Source organism: Gorilla gorilla, chromosome 9 (genome assembly GCF_029281585.2).
Source record: "Gorilla gorilla gorilla isolate KB3781 chromosome 9, NHGRI_mGorGor1-v2.1_pri, whole genome shotgun sequence".
NCBI classification, from domain to species: Eukaryota; Metazoa; Chordata; class Mammalia; order Primates; family Hominidae; genus Gorilla; species Gorilla gorilla.
The window spans coordinates 69,530,300-69,544,943 of NC_073233.2; the positions used below are offsets into that span (position 1 = coordinate 69,530,300).

Here is a 14,644-nt window from a genome sequence, read left to right on the forward strand (position 1 = left end):
AGAAGACCCTTGAAGCCCCCTGTGAATGAGGGCAGCCACTTGCGGAGTCCTGCCTGTGTGAGAGATGTACCAGCGGGTGCACGTTCATACTACAGCCTGGAAAGATACAGCTTGCTGGCCACCCCTTCCTCCCTGAGGGGTCTGAGCGGATTAGGTGCCCAAGACTGCCAAGCCAGCGATTGGGGGACCAGGCTAGTCTGACCATGCCCACCTCCCTCCCCAACAATGCAGACAGCTAGGGCAGGCAGGGGTGGAAGATCCCAGTGGGACAGCACTGAAATGCAGGGGCCACTAGAAGTCTTTGCTGAGGGCTTTCCTGAGAGGGCGCAAAATACCTGGCCAGACCCAGTGCAGCCCAGGAACCCCAGGCCAGCCTAGCTTCGGGGCAGTGAGGCCTAGGGAGTGGCTGGAAGGCCCAGGTGGTGGGGCCTGCCCCCTCTACACAGCAGGTGGCGCTGTTCAGCCAGTCAGTCCCGCCTTGGCCGCAGAGTCCGGCCTCGGCACTGACCCAGCCAAGCTGACCGGACCTTTCCCTTCCCCCCACCCTGCCCCCATCTCGGCCCCCAGTGTCCAGTGGCCCTATTTGGTGAGGGGCCGGGGAGAGTGATAGAAGAATGCCCTCGGCCTTAGAGCCTGTCTTCACCCACAGCCACTGAACAGAAGCAGAAACAGGCCAAACAAGGGTGAAGACCTGCCCAAGGTCGCATGGGAGGTGGGGACAGACTGGGGACCAGAATCAGGGCCTCCCAGCCTAGGACTCTGGCCTCCACCACACCTGATGGCTTTCAGAGGTTCTTTGCCCTCAGTGGTCTCAATGGTCTGTAAATTATCCTGTCCAGTGAGCACAGCACAGGCAGAAGAAACTGAAGGCCAGGGAGGCTCTGTGGCTTGCCCGGGGCTGCAGCCAGGGTGTGGCATTGGGGAGGGTCTTGAGAGGGCAGTGCTGGGAAGGGCTAGAGAGGCACTCTGCCTCAAGCTCCACTCAGTACCTGCAGCAGCCCCCTCCTGTCCCGGTGCCCCTGCAGTCAGGAAGGGGTCTACCCTGCAGGCCCCCACACTCAGGTGTGCCCTTGGGCCCTAGTCCGGGGAAGCTGGACCACCAGCCTCACTGGCTTGCTGGATTGACACTCACCCCACTTTGAGCCCTCCTCTTCCTCTGCGAAATGGCCTGATGCCAGTGCTGTGTGGGTCCACAGGAGGCCAGGATAGTCCCACGGTGGGGAGGACAGGGCTCTACCTTCTCCCGGGCTGGCCTCTACGCCCATTACCCATTAACCCTCAGGTGCCAGCATCCCTCTCCCCAGTGCTGCCTTCTGTCTACCACCTCCTCCTGGCCCTGCTCCCACTCAAGGGACAGTGATGGGTGCTGAGAGCTGATTGGAACTGGAGAGGGCACCATTTACTGATCACTGACCTGGCACTTTACCTCCACTGTAAGGCAGGGATACTGAGTGTACTTTATAGATGAGGCCTCTGAGGACAGAGGGCAGGCCTTGGGGACCAGGTGGAGCTGGCCACAGGGGACAGCCATGTCTGCTGGGCTAGGGCTGAAATCTCAGCCCCTCACTCATTGTGGCTCGGTAGAGAAGCCAGGGGCACAGATGAGGACTCATCTCCATTGATGGGTCCCCCTAGGTCCTTGTATGCAAGTCCCCTGGGCTATTTTCACCGGCCCAGCCACCTTCCTGCCCCAGCCTCTGCCCCAGCGCTGCTTGGGACCCAACTTCATTATGGAGTTGGCAGATGGCAGCCTCAACTCTTGGCTGAGCCCTTGAGTCTGGGACATTTCAGCCACCTCTTTCCTCCAGTCCAGAGATGAAAATCCCTGGGGACAGTTGCTCCTTTGCTCAGTGACCTAGTGTAACAGGGGAGATGGCAGGGCCTGAGCTCCCTTAGCCAGGTCAGCTGCTACAGGGTTAACAGGAGGCTCCATTCCACCCCTTCCAACTTCAAGGCTACCCTAGAGATTGAATAATCTATACTCTTAATTGATTATAATGCAATGGAGTTGGGGCGTTAGCGACAAAGTACGAGTCTTCCCTTCTACCTCCAGCCCTTGCTGACCAGGACAGGGACAATGTGTAGCTCAACGGATGGTGGTGAGACCTTAGATGATGGTCAGTTATGCAGCATGCGGGATACTGAGGAAAGATCCGTGGGTATGTGGAGGCGTGTAGAGAAGCTGGTTCTGTGGCTGGTCCCAGGCAACTCATAAAGTAAATCAATTTTTCAGAATCGCGTGGTGTAGGCGGGTGTCTACTTTGTCCGCAGGCAGGCCTGACCCCGGGTGGAGGAAGGGCAGGGTGGAGAATAACAATTGTCTTAAGGGAGTCTGCGGAGGGAGAAAAACCTCTGGGGTGTATCAGCTGGAAAAGAATAGGAGTCTCAGTGTGGCCCCTCTCCCCCCTCTCAGCCCAGCCCCTGCGGGGGCGGTGGGGGAGCTGCGGTCAGCACACACAGCTGGGGCCTCCAGCAAAATCCCATTCTATATATCTAAGAGCAACAGCTCCGAGAGCGGCCCCCAGAGGGACAAAACCTCATTGTGAGGCACCCGCCGGCCTCAGCACCCCCTCCCCCAACCCCAGAACTGTCGTGGCATTGACCCTTTTCGGCGGGCCACCACGGGCCTGCTGACTGGGCCACATCTGGGGCTCAGGCATTGGCTGCCCCTCCCCCACGGCTGGCCACTGAGAACTGACAGGGAGGCTGGGGTGGGAGCGGCTTCCAGGCCTCTCACCGCATCCCCACGGGGTGGCCTGGCTTGTGCCCCGCCCTCCCTGGGGATGCTGCAAGGCAGAGGTGAGAGTCCAAAGCTGGCTACGTTGGCATCTTGATCTGCCAGCAGTCCCCCACACCTCTGGCCTCTGTTTAGTGGCTTGTCAAACAGTGGTTGGGTGGGGTAGGTTTTTCCAGCTTTTACGTGCTGCCTTGAAGGGTCCCGAGAGGCTTCAAGTTGAGCCACTCTGAAGCGGGATGATTCTCTAGGTCTGGGATTCCAGAATTATCTGCTCCCAAGGTTTCAGAGGTCCAGGATTCTGTAGATTTTTGTTTGTTTGTTTGTTTGTGTTTGGAGACAGGGTTTTGCTCTGTCGCCCAGGCTGGAGTGCAGTGGTGCAAACATGGCTCACTGCAGCCTCACTGCAGCCTCAACCTCCTGGGCTCAAGCGATTCTCCTTCCTCAGCCTCCCCAGTAGCTGAGATCACAGGCATGTGCCACCATGCCTAGTTAATTTTTTAATTTTTTGTAGAGACAGGGTCTTGCCATGTTGCCCAGGCTGGTCTTGAACTCCTGGCCTCAAGCAATCCTCCTGCCTCAACCTCCCAAAGTGCTGGGATTACAGGTGTGAGCCACTGGAGCCTGACTGGATTCGGTAGTTTGAAGATGCCACTGTACATTCATTCAACACATTTATTGAGCACCTACTGTGTGCCAGGTCATGTTCTTGAAGCTATAGCAGTGACCGATACAGAAAAATATCTTGCCCTCGTAGGGTTCCATTCTAGAGCAAGAAGGATAATAACAGAAACTAAATAGGAATCTTTTACATGGTGAGCAAGAAAGGCCTAGGCAGGGAGAACTGCTTTAGGTAGGCTGGTTGGGGACATGACATTTGAGCTGAGACCAACTGCTACAAAGAAGTAGCCATGTGGAGACAAGCATTGTAAACAGATGGAATAGCATGTGCCAAGGCCCTGTGGCAGGTGTAGGCCTCGCATGTTTGAGCAATGGCAAGGAGGTCTTGGTGGCTGTTATTCGGTGAGCAATGGAGAGAGGGGAAGAGCTGAGGCCAGTGGTAGAGGTGGGGCCTGAGAAACCAGAGCAAGACATTCAGATATTGTTTTGAGTGCAAAGGGAAACTTAGTTTTGCAAAGGAATGACATGATCGGATGTATGTTTCAGAAAGGGTGATTTGGGAGAACTGAAGGGGATATCAGTGAGACGAGAGGCTATGCAAGTTGGGCAGGACAGAGATGTGGAGGCAGTCAGTCATAATGGTGAAGGCAGGGGCACAAGGACAACCGCTTTATCCTGGACTTATATCGAGTTAGAACCTCCAGGTTTCATTATACCAGACAGGGCCACGGCAAAGGAGAGCTCGGATTCCCGGGGCAGCCAGGATTTGGCTCTGAACTTTAATGACCTTGAAACTCTTAGCCAGGGCCGGGAGCGGTGGCTCATGCCTGTAATCCCAGCAGTTTGGGATGTCAACGTGGGCTGATCACCTAAGGTCAGGAGTTCGAGACCAGCCTGGCCAACATGAGGAAACCCCGTCTCTACTAAAAATACAAGTTAGCCCGGCGTGGTGGTGCCTGTAATCCCAGTTACTCAGGAGGCTGAGGCAGGAGAATCGCTTGAACCGAGGAGGCAGAGGTGAGGAGGCAGAGGTTGCAGTGAGCTGAGATCGCGCCATTGCACTCCAGCCTGGGCGACAGAGCAGAACTCCATCTCAAAAAAAAAGGAGCTTTTAGACCTGCATTGTCCAATACCACAGCCACACGTAACTGTTTAATTACAATTAAACAAAATGAAAAAATCAGTTCCTCAGTCTCAATAGGCACATTTCCAGTGCTCACTTGTGGCCAGTGACTACCATACTGGACAACACAGGGAACATTTCCATCATCACAGCCACAGGACAGGGCTTCCTGGAAGTCCTTAATGCATTGAGCCTCAGTTTCCCCATCTGTAAAATGCAGGTAACAACAGCATCTCCTTGATAAGATGCCTGTGAGGATTACATGAGATAACGCCTGTGTGGCCTGGCACATAACACACGTTCCCTAAATGCAGGTTGTTATTGTTGCTGAGCTGGGTGGGTGGGTGGCTAACGAGAGGGATGGGGGCTGTCTCTGAAGTTTGGATTCGGAATCGTGACATCTTGTCCCGCGCAAGACGAAGGCGAGGACGGCGAGGGCACACCCTTCCAGTCCCGACCCCACAGAGGCCAAGCGGCCCTTCGCCCCCACCCCGACCCGGGAAGGCCCCGCGCCCCTCAAGCCTGGGACGGTCCCGCGCCCCGCAAGCCTAGGACTGCCCAGCGCTGAGCGCCGCCTGCAGGAGTCGGGAGCGTGGTGCCTGCGGCCGGGCTGGGCGCGGCGCAGGCCGGCAGGGGGCGCTGGGCGCGGCGGGCGGGGCGCGTGGGGCGGGCAGGGGCCGGGCCAGGGCCGCGCAGGGGGCAAGCGCGGCGGCGGACCGGGCGGGACCGCAGCCGGAGCCCAGCCGGGACTGTCGCGCGGGCCGCGCCGGCGATGCCGCGCCCCCGGGCCGGGCTGTAGCGGGGCCGCGGCCGGAGTGTGCGCCGGGCAGGCGGGACATGGAGGTGGTGGACGAGACGGAGGCGCTGCAGCGCTTCTTCGAAGGTGAGAGACCGCGGGCTGGCGGCGGCGACCCTCTGGCGCTGGGAACCCCCGGCTGATCTCCCCGGGAACTGGGGCTCCTCGCTGTGTTTCCGCCTCCTCTGGCTGGGACCCTACTTCAGGCTGGCACCAGTCCACCAAGACAGGCTCCCGGGGCTGGGAGTCCCCCAGCGGTTACCACCCACCGCCGCTGAAGTTGGGCTCCCCCTCCCCGCTCCTCAACTCGCAGCTTCCTTGGGACTGTGTCCCCTTCCAGGTCCGGACTCCTTTGAGCCTTCCAGGACCCGGAACTTCCCCTAAATTTTGACACTCTCGCCCCCAGCAAACTTCCCGAGTCTGGGGACCCTCTACTGTGCTTCCCCAGAACCCCAAGCGGGGTACAACCCCCTTCAAGGCCCAGACCCCCGGCGTGCCTTCTAGGACCTTCCGTACCTCTTGAGGCTGGACCCCAGCCTGCTTCCCAGAATCTGTGACCCCCGCCTAGAGACCAAGACCCCCTGTGTGCCCTTCAGGTTGGCGCCATCCCCCATGACTTCTAGGAGCTGGGACCTCCCCACTGTGCTTCCATGAGGGTAGGACCACTTTCGAGCCTGGACCCCCTTGGAGACTGCCACCTGCTTTCCACAATGCTGCCCCTAGTGACTCCTCTCCTGTTTGGGTCTGGGACCCCCCTCCCTAGCATGCTCTCCTAGGGCTGGAACCTTCTTGAAGCTGACATCCCTGCCACCGGTCGCCTCTCCTCTCTGAGACCCTTCTAGTGCTGTGAACTGCATCCCACCAGCCCTCTGAGGCTCCTCAGCACTATGTCCCCCCAACCCTGGAGCTGTGCCTCTCTGACCTCGCCCCCTCAAAGAGTGACCTCACCCCCACTTGACCCTGAAAGGAGCCCTCTGGGGTGGAATTGACATACACCCCATAATATCTTCTTCTGCCCCCACCCCTACATTGGTTTTGGAGGTCTGCTCCTCCATCTAACCAACTCCCTGTCTTTTCCTGGACGACCCCTGCCCCTCCTGCAGGGCCACCACTCCTCCTGGTGCTGGGTTCTGGAGGGATGGGACTGCAGTGGGAGGGGGAGGGGAAGTTCAGGCTGACTGCCTCCCAGCCCACTCCGCTTCTCAGAACCTCCCTGGAACATCTAGCCAGACCCTCTGGCCCCCTTTTGTGCCCCTGTCTACCAATGCAGCGAGCCCAGCCCCTGCCCCGAGCTCCCTCTAGTCCCTAAGGCCACATCCTGCTCCTTGGTGCATTGAGAACCTTCCCTTCATGTGTGAAGCCTATCAGGGCTACAGGGCAGGGAACCAAGGCCCAAGTTTCAAGCCCCAGATTCCTGTGGAGTCCTGTGGAGGAGAGAAGCAGGTCTTCCGGTGCCTCAGTTTCTCTCCCTCTGTGACTTGGGAGGCAGGAACCCTTGTTCACACCTGCTGGCTGAGCAGCCCAGGCAGGGGCACCCCCAAGCCTCAGTCATCCCACTCCAGGATTCTGGACACCCCACAGACCCGGACCCCAAGAATTCAGGCTTGGACTAGATTGAATGGTTGACTCTGCGTCAGCTGGGCCATCTGAGGGTCTTAGGCAGCCCCGCATCTGTCCCGGGGCTCTGGCTGTCCCCAGACACTGTTGATCCATAGGAGCTCTCGAGGGGCCTGACGCGGTTTGAGACCTTCAGGGAAGAGGGGACCAGACATTCGTGCTTGCTTGGGTTACTGTCTGGAGTGCCTTGAGCCTGCTAGGTACCCAGAGGACCCGCAGGCCAGGCTCCCTTGACCTCCACACTGCCTGCCCCAGGACGCTGGGCCCGGACAGAGAGCAGAGGGGTGGGCCTGGCTGGCCTGGACTCCCTGGCTCCCTCCTGACCATGGGTTGGGGGGCGGGGGCTGACGCCACGGCTTAGCCATGCAGCGGCCTGGCGGGGGGAGGCTGCGCTGCTCCCTCCAGAGAGATAAGAGGAGACTCAAGAATGTCTGTGGGGAGCAGGGGAGGGGTGTGAGGCTGCCCGTCTAGGAGGGCTGGGCTGGAAACAGCTCCCAGCCCCTGTGATGGGGGAAGGTGTGGGTGGGCCCTGAGGCCTAGGGTCTCCAGGCCACTTGGGAGGGGAAGGCCCATGTGGGGGACCCACTGTAGGTGTGAGAGAAGGCCTGGGAGTGGCAGGGCCTGGTGTGCTTGTGAGTGTGAGTGTGAAGTGCGAGGGAGCGGGAAGTTGTGCTTTTGAGCCATGGCTGCGTCACTCTTGAGTGCTGTCACACTCGGGGCTGGGGCTACCTGAGCTCTCATCCTGGTCCCCACTTGGCCTTGGTCATCCCTCTGGACAGTGGGTAGCAGTCCCTGTGCTCTCGGCTCTGGGCTGGGAGACTGGGAAAGGGTTTTACTGAACGGGCTGCAGCACAGCGTGCCCCCTCACCTGACGTGGTCCCCCTCCCTGGGCACACACCAAGCATAGGTGCTGGGTCCTGCCCTGTGCCAGTGGTGGGCTGGGGGCTAAGGCGCTTTGGACCTCGGGTGGGAGGCCGGGACAGGGCGGCCCCCTCGAGGCTGGTACAGCCGGGCCCCCGTGACCGCCCGGCTAATCCCCTAGAGAGAGGCAAGGCAGCCCAGATCGGCGGGCACAGGGCCTGCAGAGAGGGGACCCACCGGGCAGGATGCACTGGCTTCCAGCAGGTAACCGGGCCACAGTATAAGGGGGCTTTGGACTCCAGAGCCAGGGCAAGCACGGGACAGGGCAGTGTCTGAGAATCCTGCCAGGACCTCAGAGTTCTGGTGCAGGCTGGACCACTGAGAGTGGGGTGACCATCTGTGCCTGGCAGGGAACCTCCAAAGAGCTCTTGCCCTCTTTAAGTCCTTTTTCCTCACCTGCAAGACAGGAGGGGGTGGCAGAGAAGAACCTCAGCTCTGAAGAAGCTCACTGCCCAGCCCTGGGAAGGAGAGACATGTTAGAGTATGAATGGCCGAGCCTGGAAGGGGTGCCTGCTGGCCCTAGATTCTAGGGGCACATGAGGCTCGAGTGAGCAGCCAGTGTCCCCCAGAAAGCAGGTGGGTGTGCAGGGAGCCTTGGAGGATGGAGGAAAGTCGCCTTCCAGCAGGTGCTGGAAAGACCACTTGGAGTTTAGTGGGCCTCTGCCCAGCCTCTGGAGCCCCACCAGGGCTGGAGGAGGGAGGCCTGGGATTTCGCCCCTTCTGAAGCTGATGGGTGGCTGGACTGGTGACTTCCTTCTCTGGCCTCATTCCCCTCCCAGGGTAAGTAAGTGGGTTGGACCAGAGCAGGGGCTTCCAGTGTGATTTTTTAACCATCAAACAAACTCATAGTCTCCTGATAGGACAGATACAGTGGATAATGGGGGCTGGGCTCCTCACAGCCCCCGGAGCACCAGGATACTGGTTTGAAAGCCACCCTTCCCAGCTGTGGGATGGGTAAGGGGAGGGGAATGGCACTGGCTGAGGCTCAGAGAGAAGGGAGTTGGTCAGAGTTAGCCAGAGTGGACACCTAGCCCCCAGCTCTCTACTCTGCCACCAGTACCTTGGGGTTGGGGGGGCTACCTGTCAGGGACCAACATCTCTGCCTCCAGAGGGCAGGAGGAGGTCCCAGGTAGAGACTACCTGATGATTTGGAAGAGAGGACTCCCACCTGGACAGGAATCCGGGGGCTGAGCTGGGCTTCGTGATGGGGGTGGCACTGTGGCCCGTGTCAGCCTGTCTGTCTCTGTCTGTCCCTGGTGCACCCAGGGAGTAAGTAGATGGGAGAGGTGGCCAGGCACAGGGTTTCCTGAGCCCAGGCAGGGGAGGAAATGGTAGTAGGGGGTCTGACTCATCCCCATGTCCCCAGCACCCAGTGCAGGGCAGGGGTGGGGGGTGGGCAGGAAGTGCTCTCTGGGTCAATGGTGACAACAATGGGTATGTGAACAGAGGCGGCGGGGGTGGGGGACGCACCCCAGAAAGCACCTCTCTGGAGGGCCTGGGGTCAGTGCAGGGGTGAGAAACAGGCAGTTACCAACCCTTTGGCCTCAGGGACTCTCCTGAGACTGGAAGTCTGGACAGAGTGCTCCTTGGGGTCTTAAGTAGCGCCAAGGAGGGCATTTGAGGGCAGAATGGCCTTTTCCCTGGGGGCCTGACTCCCCACTTACCAACTCCCAAGGGGTTACAGACTGGAGGGCCCTGGCAGCAGAGGCTGCTGGGTAACAGCCCAGCAGAGCTGCTCATTGGCTGCCACCCTTGGACTTTGCCCTCCCTGATAAGGAACTGGGAGCAGAAATTATTAACTGAATCATTAACTGGGTGGCCCCGCCCTACCCAGGCAGCCTGCCTTACCTTCCCACCTTCCTCCTCACGGACCTAGCACCTTCCTGGGCCTCAGTTTCTCTCATTGCCTTGGGTGCTGGAGTATGTGGGGCCTCCTCTCCTATCTCCAGGCCTTCAGCCCCGGCTGCCACGGGGTGTGGGTACCTCTTGGTTGGGTCTCGGGGTAGGATGATGTAATGGTTCTGTGCATTCGCCAGCGAGGGCAGCTGGGGTCTGTTCCTAGCTCTCCTGCTTACCCACAGTGCTTCTCTTGGCCGTATCAGGGCACCGCTGTGCCTCCGCTTTCTCATCTGTAAAATGGGAGTGCAGTTGTAATGGCAGGGCCTCCGTCCCAGGGTTTCTGGGGTGATTAGGTAAGATTGTGCCTGGCCTGGTGAACACTCCATTGGTCCATGGCAGGTGTTCTGCGCCCTACCTTGAAGATTACTGGTCCCCAGGGTAGGTCAGTGCCCCTAAGCTTAGGGGGCTTGTTGAGCATGTTCTGTGGTTCTGTGCGCAAGGCCTGAACCATGACAGCTCTGGCCCAGCGTGGCCTGGTCCTGGTCCCTGGCACATCCAGTGGGGCCCGCCCCACCTCCCCCTCTGAGATTTGGGTTCTGTTCTTGCTGCCAGCAAGGAGGAGGGGCTTGGCTGTACTGTGGCTTCATCTGCCGCACCCAGGCTCTTTGCACGTTGTCTTCCTGGAGTCCTGGGGTGCAGTGGAAGCGTGGGTGACGGCCTCCCATTTCTGAGGGGGACTGTGAGGCAGGACAGGAAGGCGATGATGTGTCAGGCTCCCTCAAGGTGACCACAACAGAGCTGGGACTGGATCCTGGGTCCCAGCTGGGTGCCAGCCTGGGATGGGCAGGGAAGGGGCCTCTCCTCCTGACATGCTGAGGGGTGGCTCCAGCACGGGTGGCCACGCCAGGTGATGTCCGTGCAGCCTCCTTGACCTCTCTAGACCTCAGAGCCCTCACTCACATGGTCAAGGTTGGGTGATGTTAGCAGTTAGACCCCAAGGCCTGGAGTGAGGGGGGAGGGTCAAAGCCCCTGGGTGGGGAGTACAGTTGGGTCCGGAGCCCCCTGCCGGCCTAGATTATGGAGGGGGCTCCCGGACATTCTGTCCTCCCTGTGCCCCAGGTTGCATCAGTGAGGGAAGTTCTCCCTCCGGCTGACTCGGGTCTGTGCAGCCACCGGAGTGCACAACCACAGCCTCTGTCTCTCCTTTGTGGAGTTTGAGGATCCTATCTCCCTCCGGCCTCCCTCACTCCCCTCTCTTCTCCCTTCATGGCTGGGGCAAGGGGATTCCCATCCCCTGCCAGCTTGGAGGAGGGAAGTTGCGCCTGTGACACTGAGTTCACTCAGTGGGGCCTGGCTCCAGCCGGAGCTGCTTAGGGAGGGTCTGACAGCAGGCGGGGAGGGGGCTTGGAGGGAAGAAGAGGAGGCGGGAGCTCTTCCTGGGTGGCCACTAACCTAACCCATGCATGTGACGCTGTGCCTGTGGGCCTGGGCCTGCCGTCGGGTCAGTGAGCGTTTGTGTACATGCGTGTCCTGGCATATACACCTGTGAAGTGTGCTGAGGTGTGAACATGCACAGGCATGCTCGTACCTCAGGGCTTTTGCACCGGCTGGCCCCACCATCTGGAACCTTCTAGAATGCTAGGCATTTTGCTGCTCTCGTCATCTGACTCTGCTCCCTAGAATGTCAGCTCCATGTGGGCAAGGCTTTTGTCCCTTTTGCTCACTGCTGTAGCCCCAAAGCTGGGCACTATGCTTGCCTGGCACATAACAGGTGCTCAGTAAATAACTGCTGAATGAATGAAGGCACACGGATGAACGCTGGTGTGCGCATGTGTGTGGGGCGTGCCACTGTGTGTCAGTACTGTGTATGCGTGAGTAGGGGGCAGGTGGTACGTGATCATGCGCATGTCAGTGAATACCTGACTGCAGGGTGTGCCCTTACATATATGTGTGTGTGTTGGCAGTGTGCCTGCGTGGGGCCACACTGGTGTGTAGGCACAGATGGGCACAGGTGACCCTGGTGGAGACCTGTGTCTACCCCAAGCTGCAGGGTCTCTACCTGGCACCTGGTGGCCTGCCTGCCCTGGTCCCTGTGGGAGAGAGTAGGAACAGGTCACAGCCGCTGGCCTCGGTGCTGTTGGACCTGGCTTTGGAGCATCTTGGGGCTGTGAGTTCAGCCTTGTGTTGACCTGAGGACAGGGTGGCAGCTTCGTGGGGGCTTGGAGTGGATGTAGCCATAGCCCAAGGGTGGCTAAAGTTTCTGGGTCTCCTAGAAGAGAGGGTTCTCCAGCTGGGCCAGTGGCTCATGCCTGTAATCCCAGCACTTTGGGAGGCCGACGCAGGTGGATCACCTGAGGTCAGGAGTTCGAGACCAGCCTGGCCAACATAGTGAAATCCCGTCTCTACAAAAAATACAACAATTAGCCAGGCGTGGCGGCAGGTGCCTGTAATCCCAGCTCCTTGGGAGGCTGAGGTGGGAGAATCACTTGAACTCAGGAGGTGGAAGTTGCAGTGAGCCAAGATTGTGCCACTGCACTCCAGCCTGGGCAACAGAGTGAAACTTTGTCTCAAAAAAAAAAAGGTAAAAAAAGAGAGGGGTCTCTGTAGGCAGCCTGTGGGGGCTCTTCTGCATTTTTGGTAAGAAGCTGGGAGAGAACAAAGACTACTGTGACTCAGATCGAAGAACCTGATAGAAAAACGGCTCAAGAGCCCCATCTTTGTCAGGTGTGGCTGCTGGGCCCAAGCTAACTGAGATTTGATGCGGAGAGGCAAAGGGTTGCTTGCACAAGCAAACATCTGACCTGAAGGCATTTTGACTAAGACGGCTCTGGTCACAAGTTGAAGCCTGAAGCAGGGCAGCTAGCAGTTATAGATTTTTTTTTTTTTTTTTTTTTTTTTTTGAGACAGAGTCTCGCTCTGTCGCCCAGGCTGGAGTGTAGTGGCACGATCTCGGCTCACTGCAACCTCCGCCTCCCGGGTTCAAGTGATTCTCCTGCCTCAGCCTCCTGAGTAGCTGGGATTACAGGCACGTGCCACCACGCCTGGCTAATTTTTGTATTTTTAGTAGAGACAGGGTTTCACCAAGTTGATCAAGCTGGTCTTGAACTCCTGACCTCGTGATCTGCCCACCTCGGCCTCCCAAAGTGCTGGGATTACAGGTGTGAGCCACTGCGCCTGGCCATAGATCATATTAATAAAGAGAGAAAGCCCAAACCAAAGGAGGTGAGGCCACTGTGCCTTGCCCCCATGTAAACTGGTTGGGAGATGAGCCACAGCACTGGGGGCCCTCTGTGACTGGGGCGATGGGGAGGGGCTGCCAGGGCAGGCAGGGAGGCAGTCGCAGAAGGCTGACCCCCTGGAAGGGATGGCTGGGGCCGAGGCCCGGAGGCTGGACTGTGCTATGCATGTGTAAGAATAGCAGCAGAGTGCTGACCATGCCTCAGAGGGACTTAGGAGAAGGTGAGGATGTCCCTCGGAGGCTCTGGAGCACGTGTGCAGCAAGGCGGAGGGGCCTGGGGGAGAGGGGACAGCCTGGGTGGAGGCGTGCATGCAGGAAAGGAGATGGGAGTCCTAAGAGAGATGGAAACAGGGCGGTTCACCCTGACTGCGGAATGGCCTCCTGGGGGTCACCTCGTTTAAGGCTCACTCCATGGCAGGGATTCGTGCTCCATCTGATGGAGAAGGAAGCCAGGGCTCAGGTCACTTGCTGAGGGTCACAGCCATCAAGTGGGAAGTCCACATTAGAAACCAGGCCTCTTTGACTCTGGAGGTCTCTCTGGGCATCGTGGTTATGCCCAGGTGGGCTGTCCCTTGACTGCTACCACCCTGGCCCTCAGCTGCTGCCTGAAGCTAGGGCATCCCTCAGGTTCAGATGCCCTGAGAGGACACTCAGAGCAACTGGGGTTCTCGGAAATAGGCCTGGGCCCTGGTGTCCTCTGCACCCCAGGTTCGGATCCACCAAGCCTGGCCAGCATCCTCGGGCCCCGGCCCACCCTACCCACAGCCACGTGGCTGACGGGATTTCCGCCATGTTTGGGGCATGAATTGACAAGTGCCCCATTGACGGGGCAGGGGAGGGGGTGGGCAGGGCACAAGCCTCCCACTGTGCCATGTCCCCACCCTCCCCCGTTCCCCGGGACAATGGTCGAGACTCAGCCAACGGCCACAGCTGGTGGGGGGTGGGGGGGGGCACATAAGCACAAGGAGGGGTGGAAGGGAGGGGTCCTGGGTGGAGGGACCACCTGGGCCCCTGCCTGCTCTCATCCTGCACCTGGCTTGGGTGCCATCCGTTCCTTTCCTGGCCAGCTGGGTGGCCTTAAGGAGATGAGGAGAGAAGAGCGGAGCGGAGGGGAGGGGGCTGCCTTCCCATAGTCTGGATCGCAGCCTGCCTGGGAAGGGGCAGTGTCTGGTTCCTGTTCCAGGCAGGTAATAAAGGGCCTAATTAATGAGGAGCAGCTGAGGCACACAGCTCAGCAGGGCAGGGGCAGGACCTGGAGGGGCCCCAGGTAGCCCCGGCCCTGGCCACAGCATGGCCTGGCCGAGGTCCCTCACTGGCCACTTGGCTCATCCACTCCGTGAACATTTCCTGGGTGCCTGCTCTGTGCTGGGATACTATATCCCAGAGAGACAGAACAGGGCAGCGCTCATAGCCCAGTGCCTGCCCTTGTAAGCTATGGGCACATGCCCATCCTTTCTGAGCCTCAGTTTCCTCATCTATAAAATGAAGAAAAAGAAAATCACCTACCTTGTAGGTTGGGATGAGAATTCAATATGAGCCATGTAAAGTGCATGGCACAGGGCTGGGCACAGAGTGGCCACTGGGCGAGTGAGCTGTGGGTGGTGGGCGGGTGGTGGACAGACACTCATCCTGCCCAGCGGGGTGTGTGTAGGCGGGAAGGTAAAGAACTGATGAGGAATTACAACGCCCCTGCCCATCCCTTGCTAAACAGAATGGGAGAGTCAGAGATGGCCTCTTGGGGGAATTTACATTTAA

General features: G+C 59.0%; 1 protein-coding gene across 8 annotated transcripts in view; it reads left to right on the forward strand.

The window, feature by feature from the left end:
• The first annotated feature begins 5,172 nt into the window (after window positions 1–5,172).
• The window catches only part of MYRF (myelin regulatory factor), a 35,926-nt gene continuing 26,454 nt past the window's right edge, over window positions 5,173–14,644 (forward strand). For 5 of the 8 annotated variants that reach the window (XM_019036483.3, XM_004051316.4, XM_019036484.3 and 2 more), the window contains exon 1: window positions 5,174–5,361. In XM_019036483.3, coding sequence (XP_018892028.2) covers window positions 5,316–5,361 — 46 coding nt within the window. In that variant the 5' untranslated portion in view covers window positions 5,174–5,315. Of the gene's footprint in view, window positions 5,362–14,644 lie in introns of all 8 variants that reach the window. The other 3 variants (XM_019036482.3, XM_019036485.3, XM_019036486.3) reach the window with 1 other exon arrangement.